We start from the raw sequence: 19,712 nt of genomic DNA, 5'->3' as shown, positions 1-19,712 counted from the left end.
GGAGCCTTTCACTACTTACAGTTTACTTGGTAACTTTCCAGGGGATACTGAGATGAGAAGGGCTAGCACTCCTCAGATTCTATCAGTTCCAGACAGGTTAATAAAACCATGAATTCATTGGCATCCACCACAATCTGGTGGATCCCACCTCCTTGAGATGAGAATTCACCATTGATTTCCTGACAATAACTTCCCTGATGGGATGGGGTGTGCTGGATGGAAGGTTGGTGTCTCAAAATCTGCCTCTCTTTCATTTGTGGTGAATCTCAAGGTAGGTGGCTTCAACTTCAAGTCTCTACTCTGTTCCTAATAAACGAAGGGCTCTCACAGAACCATTTTGATGAATTACAGTCATAATATTTAGAAATAAGTGTCATTTGCCATGTTCTTATTTTATGGTGGAGAAGACACTGTGCTGTATTTCGACCAGCAGTCCTATGACCTAGGTTATTATCTACATTATAAAAATGAGACATTGAGCCTGGAAGAACTAAGATTTCCCATCCAGAACCTTATAGTTACAAACCAAAATCTGTTTGACTCCAAATAAGATACTTGAGCCCATCTATGCAAGACTACCTCAACATGAGACATTTGGTGGTTGCAAAAACCACCCAGACTGGTACAAGAATGCTGTTTAGGAAATATTTATATTGAGAAATCTGCCAATGGTCTCATGGGTGTTTCCTTGTATGTAACTTCTCTCTTTCCTCTTGCTCCTTTAAAAATTCTTTGCCTTTGCCTTTTGACTATTTATTATGTGTTTTGGTGCAGCCCTAAATGAGTTCAACCTCCTTCGGGTTCTTTAAACCTCATGAATCTGGATACCCATTTCTCTCCCTGGGTTCAGGGATTTTTGTTGGCCATTGTTGCTTTGCATATATTTTCTATCCTTTTCTCTTTCTCTTCTGGAATTCTCATAACATGAATATTGTTTCTTTACATTGTGTCCTGTGTCTTATAGGCTTTCTTCAATCTTTTTCAATCTTTTTTCTTTTGCTGGTCTGCCTGGTAATTTCTAATGCCCTATCCTCAACACTGACACTTTCTTCTGGAGATCAGATTTGTGGTTACCAGAGGTGGCAGCGTGGGGTGGTGGTAGGGGGGTGGGGGGTGGGGGGGAGGGTGAATTGCTAAAGGTGGTCAAAAGCTACAAACTGCCAGTTATAAGATGTGAGTCCTGGGGATGTAATGTACAACACAGTGACCATAGTTAATGCTGGTATATGATATACAGGAAAGTTAAGAGAGCAGATCTTAAAGAGTCCTCATCACAAAAAGATTTTTTTTCTTTCTTTTTATTGTATCTATATGAGAACATGGATGTTAGCTGAACCTACTGTGGTCATCATTTCATAATCTATGTAAATCAAACCATCAAGCTGTGTGCCTTAAACTTATACAGTAGCATATTCAAGTATTTCTCAATATGCTGGAACAATAGCAATATTTATGTGTTTATTGTTTATTAATCTGTTCTCATGAGCATTGAGCACTGATCAACTCTGAGGCTAATATTGGGTATCCGCTTGTTGAGGTCTAATATTACCTGGCTATTGACCATTACCTGGGATGGAGAATAAGTGGGTAGCAGACTACCTTCTTCCACTATCCCAGCAATGGCCAGCCCCTATTTGAAATTGACAGGCTGTGAGGAATTCCATGGCATACTCTAGCCATTGGCAAGCTCTTAGGTGTCTTACTGCACAAATTGAGAACGATCTAAAGAGGTTGACAGAGTCTTTTCAGCCCCATCTGTGAGGATGGTGACATCTTGCACTTAGGCAGAAATTAAGACAGTGATGTAGAGGCTGCCTTGAAGTGAAAGCCTTCCCTGGGACCCTCATCCATGCTCCTACAGCTAGCTCTGATTTCTTCATCATAATATTTAATCTCACTACTGTGGTGTCTGTTTTGCTGTCTGTCCCCCCATCCCAGCTGAGAGTGAGTTCCCTGAGAGCAGAGACATGTCTAATGGATCTGTGTGTTCCTGAAGTCTTGTATGAGACCAGGCAAAGAATAGGTAGTTAATACAGTGAGAGTGAGAGAGCATGAGAGAGGGGAAGAGAGAAAGAGAGAAGGAAGGGAGAGAAAGAAAGGGATGGAAGGACAGAGAGAAGGAATCAAGGTAAGGAGGGGAGGAAAGAGAAAAACTAAGAAGTCAGGGAATGAAAGAATAAAATTAAGAAGAAAAGTTAGGTAGGAAGGGAGGGAGGAAGCAAGAAGAGAGGGGAGAGGAAGAAGAAATGGAAAAGAAGGCTCATCAGGCCACCTCTTGAAGAGTTCAAGAGTGCAAGACATGGACTCAGGCTGTCCATGTGATCGGTATCCCAGGACACTGGGCTACAGAGTGAGCTTCTGGTTTTGTTCCAAAGACCCAACTTTCTCCAGGGCTCAGTCCCTTTGTTTGTGAAATGGGCTTGTCATGTCTACCTGACATAGTTGCGAGAATTAAACCACATAATCAACAATGAAAGAGTCATGGCCCCTGAAGCAGGGGGAGTCCAAACAGAAGAGTGGAAATATCCCAAGAAAGCTCAGACGGGAGAGAGGGATCTCAGGGAGAACCCAGCTTCCAATGATGACCTGTCAGCCTTTCCTGTTCTAAGTACTGTAATTGTTAAATTCTTTTATTAGACTCTTTTCTCTGGCTTGATAGGCCCATGTCTGTGAACGGGACCTTTCTTGGGGTGCACACAGACTGTGCTATTTTGAATTCTGCATCATTAAGATAATTAGGTGCCCAGACAGAGTTTAAATACGATTAAGGGTTTGGTGCACACTGGCTGGCCCTGGTGGCGGAGTCATCTGGGGACTTGGCCTCCGCTTGCTGCTGGCTTTTGGAGCTCAGAACCTTGCCTAGGACAAAATGGCTCTCCTGGGCAAATGAAGGGAAGTATAGGGAAGGAAGGTGGTATATTTCTGAGCTCCTTCTCAGTGTCAGATGATCCACAGGGAATTCTAGATGCACTGTCGGATTTAATTTTATCCTTCTAACAGACTTGTCAGATGTGTGTTGTTGCTCCCATTTTACAGATGAAGACACAGTAGTGAAGGGGTGAAGGCACATGCCTCAGGTCAGCATCTAGGAAGCCCCTCTGGCTAGGTGGCCTTCAACACATTCCTTCACCTTTCTAAGCCTGAACTTGCTGAATTTATAAAATGAGGATAGCAATAATACTTACCATGTAGGGTGGATAAGAGAATTAAGTATCATGGGACATACATAACACTCTTATCACAGTGCTAGGCAGATACAAAGAACTTGATGACTGTAAATTAGCATTCTTATTTATTCCCAGATTACCTGGATCTAAAGCCTAAGCCTGATGTATGAATCTAGCTTACGTCCCAGTGGGAGACAGACATGGGCCCACATGGACACAGGGAGATCCTGATTCTTTTGAGTACGTGATCATCTTTGGTTCCTATCATGCTAAAAGAATTCAATTGTGGCACATCTGTGTGCTCATGTCTACACTACAATGTTGTAAGAATTCACTGTGGCTATGCCTGTATGCATAATATGCCTGTGCATCTACAAACCCACTTCTGCAATGATGGAAAACAAACCCCACTTCTGCAATCTGTACAGAACTTTACTGTTTACAGAAGAGCTGTGTTGTATCAGCTTTTATTTCTTCTCTTCCAATGACCCTGGGTCACTGATTGACATTATCTTGTCCTCAACCTACCAATATTTTTTGTCTATAAATGTTTTCCGACCATCTTGTTAATGTCACACAATTCTAGACATAAATGTGAATGAGAAGACAGAGTTCTTGTCTTCACGAAGCTTCCATTCTGGTGGCAGTAAATGTACAAAGGGAAAATAAGATACTTGTATGTACTAATTAGGGCTGTAAAGGAGAAAAACAACCCCAAGCTCACAGTGCATGAATATGGTCACAGTTCATTTCTTGTTCATATCATAGGGAGCTCTGCTCCATGCAGTCAGGCAGGGATCCATGATCCTTCTTTCCTCTGGCCCTGCTATTCTCTTCGGGCCCTGAAGTGCTCCACTGAGCCCAGCAGACTAGGGGAGAGTGAAAGTTGGGGAACTAGATGGGAGGCTTTTATGAGGATAGGCTGTGAGGGACAAACATAACTTCTACCAAGGTTCCATTAGCCAGAAGTGTTGCGTGGCTATACCTAATTCCAAGGAAGGCTGGTAGATATGGTGTAGCTACCTTCTCAGGAAGAAAAGGAAGCCAGTTTAATAAAAATGCACACATCCTCTGCCCCCATGTACACAAGTGTGATTGTGTTTTGCTGTGCGTTTGCAGCTGCATGGTTTCTTTGGAGGGACTTAGAGGGGCTGATTTCTACAAGAGAAGGAAATATTGCTGGTGGGTGTATAGTGTTCCCGCTGATCCTATGATGCTCAGTAGGGCAAATCTGACCTCTGTGACTACCTTTTTCACATCCTTCTTTCTCTCCCTTTGCCATCTCTTACTCCCATCCTACCCTGTGCTCAGATCTATATAGTGCTGTGCTTTCCTTTTCCCTTCCCTGAGTTCAGATCTTCCAGTCTTGTGAATCCCCCACTGCCCCTCAAAGGTTTCTCACAACTGAGAACCTGGGTGATTTCTTGTGTCTTTGAAAAATTCTCATCTCTTTGTAGCAGTCATGCCATTAGCCATGACTGTGGCCATTACTACTTAATTTGAACAGCCCTCAGAATTGTCATTGAACTTTTATGTTCTGAAATTTCAAGGCCTATCCCACTAGACTGTAGGTACTAGGGTGCAGGGACTGTGGCTTTCTGAGCACAGCTGTACATCTGGTGATTGGCACAACTCCTGATACCCAGTGGAGCATTCGTGCGACATATTCAATGGACAAATGCATACATAATTGAATGCATTTGTATATCTTTTTTCACCCTCCCAGCAAGCTTAGGAATGAAGTGTCATTAGCCCCATTGTGCATTATTTCTCTTCCCCAGTTTAATAATCTTATCCGCAGGTAAGGAAATGATGCTTGAGGAATTTAATAACTACTCCAAATCATGATCGGAATAGTTGGGTGGACTTAGATTCAACTTCAGGTGTGCTTGATTTCAAATCTCATGCTATTTGGCTTTTGTTTGTTCATTTTCTACTATGTCACATTGCACCCCCATCATCTGAATACTAATATATATTATGTATTATAATATAATAATATATATTTTCATAATTTTAAATATAATTCTTGTTTATATATAATTATATATTACACAATAAATGTATAAGTAATAATGGTATGATTCATATATTTCTTAGTACTTTTTCGAAGTACTTTCACATAGGTGATTTCATTAGAGCATCCTGATAGGTTAGAGTAGTTTGTAGCACAGACTCATTTTTATTTTCCTACTCCACAGATTTAGAAAGAAAATCTACACAGATACTTCCACACTAGGGCTCGACAACTTTTTTTGTAAAGGACTAAGTAGTAAATATTTTGTGCTGTGTAGACATAATCTCTATTGCTACTACTCAGCTCTTCCATGGTAGCCTAAAAAAAGCCATAGACATTATGTAAAAGATGGGTACGGCCATGTCCCAATAAAAGTTTGTTGACAAAAACAGGAGACAGCCAGATTGGGCCTACGTGCCACAATTTGTCAACTCCTGCTCTATACAACCATGAGAAGAGCTAACATGGAAAATATGGAAAACACCAGAAAGGGCAAATCAGGCTGGAAAGTTTAAATTCACTTGCTCCAAATGAATGAGAACATATAATGTTTGTCCTTCTCCGACTGACTTACTTCACTCAGCATAATACCCTCCAGTTCCATCCACGTTGAAGCAAATAGTGGGTATTTGTCATTTCTAATAGCTGAGTAATATTCCATTGTATACATAAACCACATCTTCTTTATCAGAAAGGGAGACAGAACGTAAAGACTGCTAACTCTGGGAAACGAACTAGAGGTGGTGGAAGGGGAGGAGGGCGGGGGGGTGGGAGTGAAAGGGTGACGGGCACTGGGGGTTATTCTGTATGTTGGTAAATTGAACACCAATAAAAAATAAATTTAAAAAAATAAATTCACTTGCTCAAAGCCACAACATATTTGTGGCAGAGCTGTACCCCAAATCCACATTTTTTTGCTTCCTGACATAATGTTCTTTCCACTACACCAGTCTCCCTCATTAGCTGCCATGGCGGGCATAGAGCCTCATCTCTGACTCGTGGGTTTGCAATTGCAGATATTAATCACTGCTCAGTCTTTAGCCCTGATATCTTCCATCCACAAAATCCTAAAGAAGGGCAAGTGCTTTGCTTTCTTGAGTTCTGTCTCTTTCCTAAAGAAATGAACTTAAAAGCCAGAACTGAAATTGTCTCTGATTTTCAGTTCACCAGAGTGGTTAAGCATTAAGGAGGGTCCTTGATGGAATGAGCACTGGGTGTTCTATGCAACCGATGACTCTCTAAATTCTACTTCTGAAGCTAACAATGCACGATATGTTAATTAAATTGAATTTAAATACAATTAAAAAGAAAGAATACAGATATAGAGCCAGGCAGTTGTGGCAGTAGCAGCTCTGACACTCACCAGCTGGGTGACTTTGGGTGCTGCAGTGTCCACATTAATAAAATGGGGATAGTAACAGTCCCTGCCTTGAAGGGGACTTCGAGGAGTTGGAAGTAGTTGGATAAGGATTAAAACAGTTAAGTGTAAAAATACTTACAAGAGTGTCTGCCACCCAGTAGGTGTTTACTGCTATTGCTGCTGGTTATCATTATCATTACTATTATTTTCCCCAAAATAGTGGAATGTGTGACTTCATACCTTTACTGCTTCTAACCTCCAATGCCTATAATGCAGTTTCTTACCTTTGGTGTTAGTGACATTTGCAGCTGAGAATTCTTGACTATGTAGCAAGGAGGTAAGTTCTCTCCACTGGAGGATGTTTAGAAGCATCCTTGACCTCTACTCACTAGATTCAGCAGCAGCATCCTCCCCTTTTTGGTTGTTAATAACCAAAAATGTACCCAAACATTACCAAATGTCCCTTGGGTCCTTGGGGGCAAAATCTCCCCCAGCCGAGAACCACTGCTCTAATGTGATTGCTTCTTCCTCACTATGGTTTGGCAAATTCTGATATGTCCTCTCCTCACGAAGAGAGAAATTAACAGGTGTTAAGAAAAAGTCCTGCAAGCCATTAACCCTTCATTGAGACCCTCTCACTGATGTGATCAACCCAAAGATCATTGGCAAACACTTTGGAGAAAAAGTGAGCAGCCTGTGGGAGGCATTTCTGATTGAAATAAAATGTTTTGGGACTTATCCCATGGATAAGTCTCTAGATCCAGATCTCTAGATCCTCTCCTCTCCATGAATGGGGAAGACATTCTGTGTGACTGAGTCAATCACTTGGGGGAAGGCATCCGAAGAGAGCATTCACCAGGTTAGACCATGATGGAAAGAAACAAAGTCATCCTTTATTCATTCAACAAACCAAAGGCTACTTTTGTTTCTAGGGGAATGAGAGAGTATCTCCATATTCCAGAAACTCACAACCTAGTCAAAGACACAGGCATGTAGACCAATTAACTGAGCGGTCCTCCAGATTGGGATTACAGGGCTAGGTGAGATTTGTTTAAACAGATGCTGTATTTTTCTGGATTTTGATTTTACCAAATATTAGGGAATTCTACACTGATGTGGAAAGGTAGAAATACTGACACTGCCATTCTCTGTTATGATAAAGTGTCCAAAAACATTATCATCAAAGGCCCAAGAAATAGAACTTACTCAAAAGGAATGTCCAGGATTTTCATTTCTCTTTTTCCTGTCAGAATGATACTTTGCTGAGCAGCAGGCTATAAAAATTTGGGTCATTGCCCAATGGTGCCTATATAAATGCAGGTTCCAGATTCTTTCCTGAATTTTATTTGCTTTTCTGCAGCTCTGGTCACTGGCCTAGGGAGGATGACCAAGGTGAGATATTTCTCTGTCCCCAGGCCTCAGGTTGCTGGGTGGTGTCTTTGGATTTACAAAATGGATGATTTTCATCCTTTCCATAATGCCAGGCCCATCCAGTTGGGCTGGCTGGTATCCCCCCCCGCCCCCCGCCAAATACTCGCCCATCACCCAAGGGAGACAACATGTCAACCTAGGCTACTGGCTTTGCTTTAATTGAAAGTCATGGAGATAATAGGCTTGTTCTCTGTCAACTGTTACATCTCCATCATTCATATTACCCTCAATTCTATCAGTCAGTTCATTCATTCATTTAATGACCATTCAGTGCTGTAATAAGGGGTTGGGGCATGGAAATGATCCACCGTGGCAGGGAAGAATGTTTTATCAGTGACATTGTTTAGAACTGCTAGTGTATGGTGATAATATATATAAGACCAGATTTTCATTGATTTTATTATTGCTTTCAAATTTATTACAATCATTGTACTCCCTCTGCCTGCACTAGGGATAGATCTCCAATACACCACTACTTCCATGTATGGAGTGTCTGCTATGTGTAAGAAACTGTTAGAATCTGGGCACATGTGGATTGGTACAGATAGCACAGTGCTTAAGTGTGCTGCAGAATTAGACTGCCTGCTTTTGTCACTTAAAACACAAACTAGTTACTTAACCTTCTGGGCCTTAGTTTTCCCATTTTTAAAATAGGGAATATTGGTGAAAGTTAAATAATCTACATCAAGCACTTATTACAGTGCCCGGTACACATTAACACCTGGGTATACATTGTGATTTATTCCACCAAATATTTATTGACCACCTGCTGAGTCCCTGACAGTGTACTAGGCACTGGGCAGGATCTAACAAAATAGTTTCTACCCAGGCCAATGGGAAAGATTGAAGGAGTTGTTTCTGCTTAAGGAAAGGGAGTGAGGGAAAAATCACATAGACGAGAGACTATTTTAGCTAAAGCTTGGAGAGGGGGTAGGAGTTTTTCAAGAAGGGAAATGGGTTTGATATGGTTAGAGCAAAGCAAGGTGAGGCCTGATGAGAGATGAGAGTAGAAAGATGGGCAGAGGTTGGGTGATATAAAGCCTTGTTGGGAAGCTTGAGCTTTATGTCTTGTAGGTGATGGGAGCTGTTTTAGTTAATCTAGGCTAAGTTATGTGAAACAATACAGGTCTCTATCTCTCTCACAAAGCTGTCCATTGTGGAGAGCCTACAGCTTTGGCCCTTTACTCAGGAACCCATGCTGAAGGAGCAGCTCCCGTGTAGAACATCTGGACTCTTAGTAGAGGAAAAAAGAAAGGAGAGAAGATGTCAGCGCTCCAAAAGTGGCCCTTAAAGATTCTGCTCAGAACTGGTACACGTTACTTTCACTTATATCTCATTGGCCAATGCAAGTCACATAACTGATCCCAATGTCAATGGAACAGGAATTACTTCTTCCACCGTGAAAAGTAGGACAGCAAATATTTTGAACAACTGTGGAATCTACTATGGCATACTGTGATCGCATCTGGGTGGCAAGGAGCAAAAGTCATAATAGATATGAAAATGTCATAAATTGTAAAGCCCCGGTCAAATGTCTGCATCCTCCTTTAAAGAAGGACTTGCTGTCCAGCTATAAGGAATGTGGTCAGCAGAGTGTCTGTAGCTACTCATTCCTTCAAGCTTTGCCTCAGCTCTAGAGAGCTGTATCATCACTTTCTTCCCAGAGCATCCAGTATCTAGAGACTGAATGAGGCAGATTTATTTATTTTTTTAAAGATTTTATTTATTTGAGAGAGAGAGAGCAGGGCAGGGGGAGGGGAGGGAGAGGGACAAGCAGTCTTCATACTCCGCTGAGCGCAGAGCAGGACATCAGGCTCAATCTCATAACCTTGAGATCTTAGCTGAAATCAAGAGTCGGGGGCACAAACTGGCTACCACCCACATGCCCCTGAATGAGGCAGATTTATAAAGGTTGGAGCATTTTGGCCTGAAGAGGAACAACCCTAATGCATGATATTTGTTCCAAAGCTCCTTGTTGGGGGGGGTCTCAGGCTTTTCAAGTTTGATTGCAGTTCAACCTCTCTGCCCCATCGTTGTTTCTTTCCCATTTCCCTTCATAGATGTTGACTCCTAATAAACATCTTGCACCCCAAATTCCATTTCAGCATCTGTTTTTAGAGAACCCAATGTGACATTGCTATAAAAGTAATAGTGATAATAATGTAATTATTATTATAATATACAATAATAACAATAAGATTGATGTATTTATTGCATTATACTCGCCAGCAAGGGCCAATTTAGGAAAAAAAATCAGGTTGCAGAATTAGTATTTAAAGCAAGAGATCATCCCTTTGGGTTTTTTTTTTTCTCATTTATGTATTTTTATTTGCTAATGTTTGTATCGGTAGACTAGAACTAAACTTCAGAGACACTGGATATCATTAGTTTGGATACCATTAGTTTATTATAAAAGAGAGACATGAAAATTATTTACATGATGAAAGATTTCACAACTTCACTAGAATGGGCAGCTTCACTTCATGCTATTTGAATAATGATTTCAGTCCACATACTTCCCGATAATGTCACCATCTCTAAATAAGAAATAACCCTTGTCATCTAGAACTACTTTGGTGCCTCCATATTCTGAGAGAAGAACTTTATCTCCAACTTTCACACTAACTGGCTCAATCTCTCCACCCTTTCCTTTAGGACCCGATCCAACAGCTACTACTGTTGCTTGCAACACTTTTCCTTGAGATTTTTCTGGAAGCATAATACCTCCTTTGGTTACAGTTTCAGCTGCATTCCTTTCAACTAAAACTCCATCAAAGAGGGGAAAAAACTCTCTAAACACTTGCTCTGCCATGACTCTGGCCGCCACAGTTGGACCCTGCTCTGGAGCTGCTGCTGCCATCCCTTTGGGTTTTGTCTAATAAAGCCACCAATTTGTTTCTACAGGATTTTGTGCTCCTGAGGTAAATATTCCAGGCCACACTCTCAAGTCCTTTGGAATCAACCAGAAGATGAAATCTTCATCCCAGACCATCTGAAACTCAGAGATTCTGGGCTAAAAAAAGCCCTCTTAAGAGAATCCATGGACTCTTTTAAAATAGTTAGAGCTGTCTAGAAATAACTATCTTGAAGCCCATGCTATTATGTGGCCTTATTATTTTTTTTTAATCAACCGTATCAGCAATGCCTCTGTTTATTAAAGTGTAATAGCAAAAGACCCATGTTTCAAGCCAGAGAGACCTGGGCTTGAATTTAGGCTCTTTACTAGCTGCTTGAGAGCAGGCAACTCACATAACTTCTCTGAAACTCCTCTAATAGAATAAGGATGACAAAATTTACTCTGTATGTTTATGGTGCGGATCAGATGAAATATTCTATATGCCCTTGTGAAGGTACACGATACAGAGTATATGCTCAGTAAATGTGCATTTCCTCCCCCTTCTATTCTTTCTCTTGGATGAAATATGCAAATGTCACTTGCTGAATAGGTAGTTTGGTCACTCCCACCTATGACTCTGGCATAAAGATTCTTCTTTCTGAGAAATGCACACTAGGAAGAAAAACAATGGGGCTGCTTTTTTCTCATACCTGGTAAAATATTTATTTTGACTAGAGTTCTCCATCCATGATGATTTAAAGGACTAGATGGGCTTTCTCTTATGTATAAGCTTCTCTCAGTCAGTAAGGGATGCCTGGAGAACTAGGTTGAGATTTCTGAGATAGGGCCTGGGTGAAGCAAGAAAGAGATCAGGGACTGATTAATGATGTCTGTCACAGAAACAGAATGAGCATGGGGTGGCACACATGCCACGCACTTTCCATCTTTGTGACATTTCAATAGGATGTATCCTTCTTTCCCTCTCCAAGAGTTTTCAAGCCTGTCTCAGTTCATGGGAAATCAGATCCAGTTTTGCCTTAGCAATGATGTTGATCTGGCCAAGTGAATGAGAAATATTTGTTGGAGCTGAATTTGGAGGCAGACAGTGGAGTCTATAATAGATGCTGTTGAGTGGAGTTTTTAACATGGTAATCTTATCTCTCTCTTTTTTTTAAGATTTTATTTATTTATTTAATCATGAGAGACACAGAGAGAGAGAGGCAGAGACACAGGCAGAGGGAGAAGCAGGCTTCATGCAAGGAGCCCGATGTGGGACTCAATCCCGGCACCCTGGGATCACGCCCTGAGCCAAAGGTAGACGCCCAACCATTGAGCCACTCAGGCACCCCATCTTATCTCTTTCTTTAGGACTCAGTTCAAATAGATCCACAAAGATGCTACTTCTCAAATCTTAGCGTTTGTAAGAATCACCTTGAGAATTTGATAGAACACAGCTTTCTGGGCTTTATCCTCAGAGATTCTGATTTAGGAGGTCTGTAGGAAAACCTGAGCATTTGCATTTATTCATACTCAAAAGTGATAGCGATGCTGCTAGTCCATGGTCCATGTTTTGAGTGACTCTGTTGTAGGACCTTGCTTCTCTCTGTGTAGTCTGCAACCAGCAGCATCAGCTTCATCTGAATTCCACTGGACATGCAAAATCTGAGGCCCCATCCCAGAGTTACTGAATCAGAACTCACACTTGAACAAGATCCCCCTAGTAATCCACATGCCAGTTAAAGTTGAGAACTACTGAGCTAGGAGCTCTTCTCTACTCTCCTGTACTGGGATAAGTGCTCAGATAGGTGGGATAGGAGGTTCTCACCATCCCTCCCCTACATCATGAAAGTCCTTATCATATAGTATTATAATCAGGATAGTCTACCTATTAGACTTTGAGCTTTTGAGAACAGGGCCCCACATCCTCATTCCTATCTATCCATTTCCTAGGGTAGTACTGCATAAAGGAGGCCCTCAGAAAAAGGCATGCTGAATGAACAATTATAGCAACCCCCAGACCCTATATTCCACTAACCATCCCTCCATATCTTATTCAAGTTCTCTCTTGTATGATCTTTGAAGAGGGATTTGTTTCCTCAGTAATTCGGGAATATGAATGCCTCACTTGGGGCATATTTGAATCCTTTAGGAGGACAAGGGATTTCCAGGCATATAGCTCTTATTTCCATGCAAGCAATTGCTGCCCTAATTATGAATCATTTCCCCCCCCCACCATTTGTGGGAGCAGGTCATGAGGATTCCCTATTTAGCAACATCTTTTTTTCAGGATTCATGGCTCATGAGATGGCCAGAGTGTCTGATCTCCTATTTGAAGTTTTTAATTTCACAATACCTACTTTCACCTTTGCTTTTCACTTCATTGGGCACTGTAGCTTGGGAGCTTTTATTAGGGTGACTTACTGCATTATGGGGTGAAGGGGGAAGAAGATGGAGCTGATGGAACTTATGTTCTCAAATGTGGTGTGCTGAGTTGGGAATGAGAGGACTAGAGTCATCATTGTGACAGTGCCATTTCCTTCCTGCATGACCTCAGAAATTCACCTCTCCTGACTCCTCATTTTCTCATGAAAGATTTGTTTGGATGTTATTAGGAGTTGGTTTTTTTCCTTTTCTGTTTCTCTTCTTTAAATTTGCTCCCTCCTTCCTCTCTTTTACCTCCCTCCCTCCTTACCTCCCTCCCTCTTGCCTTTCTTCTTTCCTTTCCTGTCTCCTTCTGTCCTTCCTTCCTCCTTTGCTTCCTTTTCTTTCTAGTTTCCTTCTTCCCTCTCTCCATCTTTTTTTGTTTTGTCCTCCCTCCATCTCCCTTTTTCCTTCTCCCTCTTCTTTCCCTTCCTTCCCAGACTTCCTCTCCCTCATTTCAAGCTTCCTTCCTCTCTCTTTTTCTTTCTTACTTCCTCCCTCCCTCCATCTCTGCCTTTGCTTTATCAGCAGAATTGTTTCTTCAATAATTTTCTGTGGAGTGCCACTCTGTAAGCCAGTGATGAATGGAACTGCCCTGTTAGAGTGTCTGGAGCGCCAAACTCCTCCACACCCTCTGTCTTTGAAATAATTCTTTAGAATCTCAGATTCCTGTGAAAGTGCAGTTTACAGACCATTAGACTTGATGTTCTCCAATGGGCATTTTGTTCCTAACAATTTAAGGATTATATGAGTAAACAAGACAAGTTGGGTTAGAATGTCTTGGCTGACATCTCACAGGAAGATAACTTTAGAGCTTTTGCCCTGGGACCTCAGAAGAGGCAGCCCTTGCAGCTCAGACTCACTCATCCTGGCTCTGACTCAGATGAGGTTCCTGGTCAACTTTATTCCTGTGCCTGTTATATTATAGTTCCAGCCACTTCTCACCTGACTTCCCAGTTTGGTTGTGCCTTTCTTTTTTGGCTCTTGGTCAACCTTTCTCCTTTCATAAGTCAGTGATGCTGCCTTCTGGGAGTAACCAAACATCTGCTGGTGAGTCCATTCAGTATCCACCCAAAAAAGATTTATTGTAATATGTTCCATATGCCAGACACTGTAGTAGTCACTGGGAATGTTGTAATACATCACACACTATCCTGCCCTCGGGATTTTGTAGGTGGGCTAACCATGCAGACAGATCAGTACCAGTCAGCATGATAAGTGCAATGATAGAAACCTGTGTCTGGCAGTGACAAGAGAGCATGAATTCTGTAGTGAGGCTTGGTGAGGTCAGGGAAGCTTTCCCAAGAAAGGTGATATTAGCTAAGTTTTGAAGGAAACACCCAAAATTTAGACTGGGGAGGAGGCAAGTTGTAAGATTGATGCACAAAGATTCAGAGTTGTGAAACCACACAGGATGTCTGGAACAATTATGGGCATATAGAATTATCCAGAAATACTGTCATCTATAGGAAGAGGAAGAGTAGTGGATGATGAAACCAGAGAAGCAAGACCAGATCCTAAAGGTACATTACACTAAGAAGCTTTCCGTTGCAGATGGTCAGGCAAGAGTGAAGCCTTTTTGCAACTCTGATTTCCCTCAAAAGTAATGGTGGAAGATTTAGAGGACAAAGAAAAATGAAAGAAATAAGAACCCCTTCCCCTACCTTGCCTATGGAAGCCCATCCTCCAAAGGCAGCAATTGCCTCTTCTAGTCTTATATCTATGCAGTTTTTTTTATAATGGAGATAATCCCATTGGTGAATTTTCAACCGGATTCTCAAGTCCAGACCTGCCTACTAGAGCCATCATGTTATGAGCTGAGTGATATCTTGAACCTGAAGCAAAATCTCAATGAACCAGAAATTGCTTAGTAGTCTTTTGTTTTGAAGTGTTTTATCTTAGAATAGTTTAGACTTGTAGAAAAGTTGCAAAGATAATACAGGGAGTTTCTATACACTCCTTGCCCCAGTTTCACATTTAATAGACTTAATTAATTGCAGTTTATTGGCATCACTTATTACACAAATAAGAAAATAGACAAGTCATGGGGATTTGTCTAAAAACGTAGTGTCTGATTGCTGCCTCCCCATGACTCCCATCTCCTGTGTAGCTGTAATACTGGACACTGAGAATGACAATTCATGTTGATAACCCTGAAGGGACACATCTGTAGATCATCCATGCAGAAGCAGGAAATGAACTCAGATGGTAAGAAGATTCCCCACCACACAAGTGAAAATAAATAAAATTTTCTCTTCTCCCTGAAATAAAGATTTGACATTACCATTCTAGGAAAGTTTCTGAGCCTCATCCTTGAATGCATAGCCAGTTGGAGATGGCTCTACTGGATTTAACTCCAGATCTTTCTTGTCTGGGGTGGACTGGGTGAAGTGGGAGCCCAGGGATCATTGTAATTGTACTAGATAATAGGGTTTCTAGCATGACCAGGCTGAATGGTGTAGCCACAACTACTTGTTAGGTCTTCCCTAACTCCACATCATCAGTAGCCTACATGTTCCCTTCTGTAGCAGTACAGTCTGAGCCCCCCAAACTATACTGCTTAAGCCAGACAGTTTAATTCTCTACAGCTTCAAGTTCCACTTGACTCCACTTGGTTTTCACAGTTGAGCTAAATGCATGTAATCAGAACCCAATTGATTATTACAACTCTTTGGCCAGCTGCAGTGGGAACTTTGCAAGTAGAAACCATTAGTCTATAATGATAAACTCCAAGTTTTGATTTGGAGCTACACACAGTTATTTCGCCTTCCTATGAAGTCTGCAGACAGTGCATTATCAAATTGTCCTTTTGATGGTCCATCATCTGGCTCAAAATACCTCTTCCTTTTGTTTACCCCAAATTTAATATTATTTTTTTTTTATCATGTCCTCATTTCACCAAGGGAGAGAGATTTCCATAGGGATGGAGAAACCTTGATGTTTGCACACTGTTGAAGAATTTTTTTTTAGAGGGGAGATTATTCAAGAAGCTATAGAATATGTAACAGGGACCATAAGGCTTTTCCCTAATTACCCTTTTTATATGTTTTATGGGAAAAGGTATAGTCAAGTTAGTAGGGATGCACTTAAGAGCATGTGGAGGTGGGTAAATGTCCTCAGTAGATGTTTCTTTTATTCTAATTAGCCTACTTGCTTAACATATCAGTGAAATTTTTCAGTCTAACACCACAGTGTGCCAAGGATAAATATGTTCCCATAACCATACTTTGGAATTTAAACTGTTACAGCAGAGGGTGATGAGGACTTCACACATGGCAGAGGGAAGACCAGTGGGTCAGCTGCACTGGTCCCCAATGGGAGGTCATACTGTGGCCTGTCACCATTCTTTGGCTATGCTCCCTAGCCTTGTTGGCTATTCCTGTTGGTGTGGTCTGGCTCCAGCAACTGACTGCCACTAGACCAATACATAAACTATCATAAAAATATATCTATTGCCACTGAAAGGGAGAGTTAGCCATCAAGCAGATAATATTAAGGCAGATAAGTAAATTCTCTCCTAGGGGCTAAATCACATGGGAAGCTAAATTATAGTCGAAATATTTCTGGGGCAGTACCACTGGGGATGCTGAGCATGCTTGTTTTGACCTACAAGGATCAATTGTACACATCTTTCCCCAAATCCAACATTCATGTTGGTTGCTTGCAATTGCAATGGTGAGAATATTTACACCATAATTTTTTTTTTATATTTTATTGGTGTTCAATTTACTAACATACAGAATAACACCCAGTGCCCGTCACCCATTCACTCCCACCCCCCGCCCTCCTCCCCTTCTACCACCCCTAGTTCGTTTCCCAGAGTTAGCAGTCTTTACGTTCTGTCTCCCTTTCTGATATTTCCCACACATTTCTTCTCCCTTCCCTTATTTTCCCTTTCACTATTATTTATATTCCCCAAATGAATGAGAACATATAATGTTTGTCCTTCTCCGACTGACTTACTTCACTCAGCATAATACCCTCCAGTTCCATCCACGTTGAAGCAAATGGTGGGTATTTGTCATTTCTAATAGCTGAGTAATATTCCATTGTATACATAAACCACATCTTCTTTATCCATTCATCTTTCGTTGGACACCGAGGCTCCTTCCACAGTTTGGCTATCGTGGCCATTGCTGCTAGAAACATCGGGGTGCAGGTGTCCCGGCGTTTCATTGCATTTGTATCTTTGGGGTAAATCCCCAACAGTGCAATTGCTGGGTCGTAGGGCAGGTATATTTTTAACTCTTTGAGGAACCTCCACACAGTTTTCCAGAGTGGCTGCACCAGTTCACATTCCCACCAACAGTGTAAGAGGGTTCCCTTTTCTCCGCATCCTCTCCAACATTTGTGGTTTCCTGCCTTGTTAATTTGCCCCATTCTCACTGGTGTGAGGTGGTATCTCATTGTAGTTTTGATTTGTATTTCCCTGATGGCAAGTGATGCAGAGCATTTTCTCATGTGCATGTTGGCCATGTCTATGTCTTCCTCTGTGAGATTTCTGTTCATGTCTTTTGCCCATTTCATGATTGGATTGTTTGTTTCTTTGGTGTTGAGTTTAATAAGTTCTTTATAGATCTTGGAAACTAGCCCTTTATCTGATATGTCATTTGCAAATATCTTCTCCCATTCTGTAGGTTGTCTTTGAGTTTTGTTGACTGTATCCTTTGCTGTGCAAAAGCTTCTTATCTTGATGAAGTCCCAATAGTTCATTTTTGCTTTTGTTTCTTTTGCCTTCGTGGATGTATCTTGCAAGAAGTTACTATGGCCGAGTTCAAAAAGGGTGTTGCCTGTGTTCTTCTCTAGGATTTTGATGGAATCTTGTCTCACATTTAGATCTTTCATCCATTTTGAGTTTATCTTTGTGTATGGTGAAAGAGAGTGGTCTAGTTTCATTCTTCTGCATGTGGATGTCCAATTTTCCCAGCACCATTTATTGAAGAGACTGTCTTTCTTCCAATGGATAGTCTTTCCTCCTTTATCGAATATTAGTTGCCCATAAAGTTCAGGGTCCACTTCTGGATTCTCTATTCTGTTCCACTGATCTATGTGTCTGTTTTTGTGCCAGTACCACACTGTCTTGATGACCACAGCTTTGTAGTACAACCTGAAATCTGGCATTGTGATGCCCCCAGATATGGTTTTCTTTTTTAAAATTCCCCTGGCTATTCGGGGTCTTTTCTGATTCCACACAAATCTTAAAATAATTTGTTCTAACTCTCTGAAGAAAGTCCATGGTATTTTGATAGGGATTGCATTAAACGTGTATATTGCCCTGGGTAACATTGACATTTTTACAATATTAATTCTGCCAATCCATGAGCATGGAATATTTTTCCATCTCTTTGTGTCTTCCTCAATTTCTTTCAGAAGTGTTCTATAGTTTTGAGGGTATAGATCCTTTACATCTTTGGTGAGGTTTATTCCTAGGTATCTTATGCTTTTGGGTGCAATTGTAAATGGGATTGACTCCTTAATTTCTCTTTCTTCAGTCTCATTGTTAGTGTATAGAAATGCCACTGACTTCTGGGCATTGATTTTGTATCCTGCCACGCTACCGAATTGCTGTATGAGTTCTAGCAATCTTGGGGTGGAGACTTTTGGGTTTTCTATGTAGAGTATCATGTCATCGGCGAAGAGGGAGAGTTTGACTTCTTCTTTGCCAATTTGAATGCCTTTAATGTCTTTTTGTTGTCTGATTGCTGAGGCTAGGACTTCCAGTACTATGTTGAATAGCAGTGGTGAGAGTGGACATCCCTGTCTTGTTCCTGATCTTAGGGGAAAGGCTCCCAGTGCTTCCCCATTGAGAATGATATTTGCTGTGGGCTTTTCATAGATAGCTTTTAAGATGTCGAGGAATGTTCCCTCTATCCCTACACTCTGAAGAGTTTTGATCAGGAATGGATGCTCTATTTTGTCAAATGCTTTCTCTGCATCTAATGAGAGGATCATATGGTTCTTGGTTTTTCTCTTGCTGATATGATGAATGACATTGATTTTTTTACACGTGTTGAACCAGCCTTGTGTCCCGGGGATAAATCCTACTTGGTCATGGTGAATAATTTTCTTAATGAACTGTTGGATCCTATTGGCCAGTATCTTGTTGAGAATTTTTGCATCCATGTTCATCAGGGATATTGGTCTGTAATTCTCCTTTTTGGCGGGGTCTTTGTCTGGCTTTGGAATTAAGGTGATGCTGGCTTCATAGAACGAATTTGGAAGTACTCCATCTCTTTCTATCTTTCCAAACAGCTTTAGGAGAATAGGTATGATTTCTTCTTTAAACGTTTGATAAAATTCTCCTGGGAAGCCATCTGGCCCTGGACTCTTGTGTCTTGGGAGGTTTTTGATGACTGCTTCAATTTCCTCCCTGGTTATTGGCCTGTTCAGGTTTTCTATTTCTTCCTGTTCCAGTTTTGGTAGTTTGTGGCTTTCCAGGAATGCGTCCATTTCTTCTAGATTGCCTAATTTATTGGCGTA

At 41.3% G+C, this 19,712-nt stretch overlaps 2 protein-coding genes across 3 annotated transcripts in view; one reads left to right on the top strand and one right to left on the bottom strand.

Annotated features, from left to right (window-relative positions):
• The window catches only part of SHISA9 (shisa family member 9), a 287,615-nt gene that overhangs the window by 181,185 nt on the left and 86,718 nt on the right, over positions 1-19,712 (top strand). The window lies entirely within an intron of this gene.
• LOC100685272 (10 kDa heat shock protein, mitochondrial-like) lies at positions 10,327-10,787 on the bottom strand. The gene has a single exon (XM_038540320.1). The coding sequence runs from the start codon at positions 10,785-10,787 to the stop codon at positions 10,479-10,481; it is 309 nt and encodes a 102-aa protein (XP_038396248.1). The 3' UTR covers positions 10,327-10,478.

Source organism: Canis lupus, chromosome 6 (assembly GCF_011100685.1).
Source record: "Canis lupus familiaris isolate Mischka breed German Shepherd chromosome 6, alternate assembly UU_Cfam_GSD_1.0, whole genome shotgun sequence".
Lineage (NCBI taxonomy): Eukaryota > Metazoa > Chordata > Mammalia > Carnivora > Canidae > Canis > Canis lupus.
Note: the sequence above shows the minus strand (reverse complement) of the source record. Positions and strands in the feature narration are given on the sequence as shown.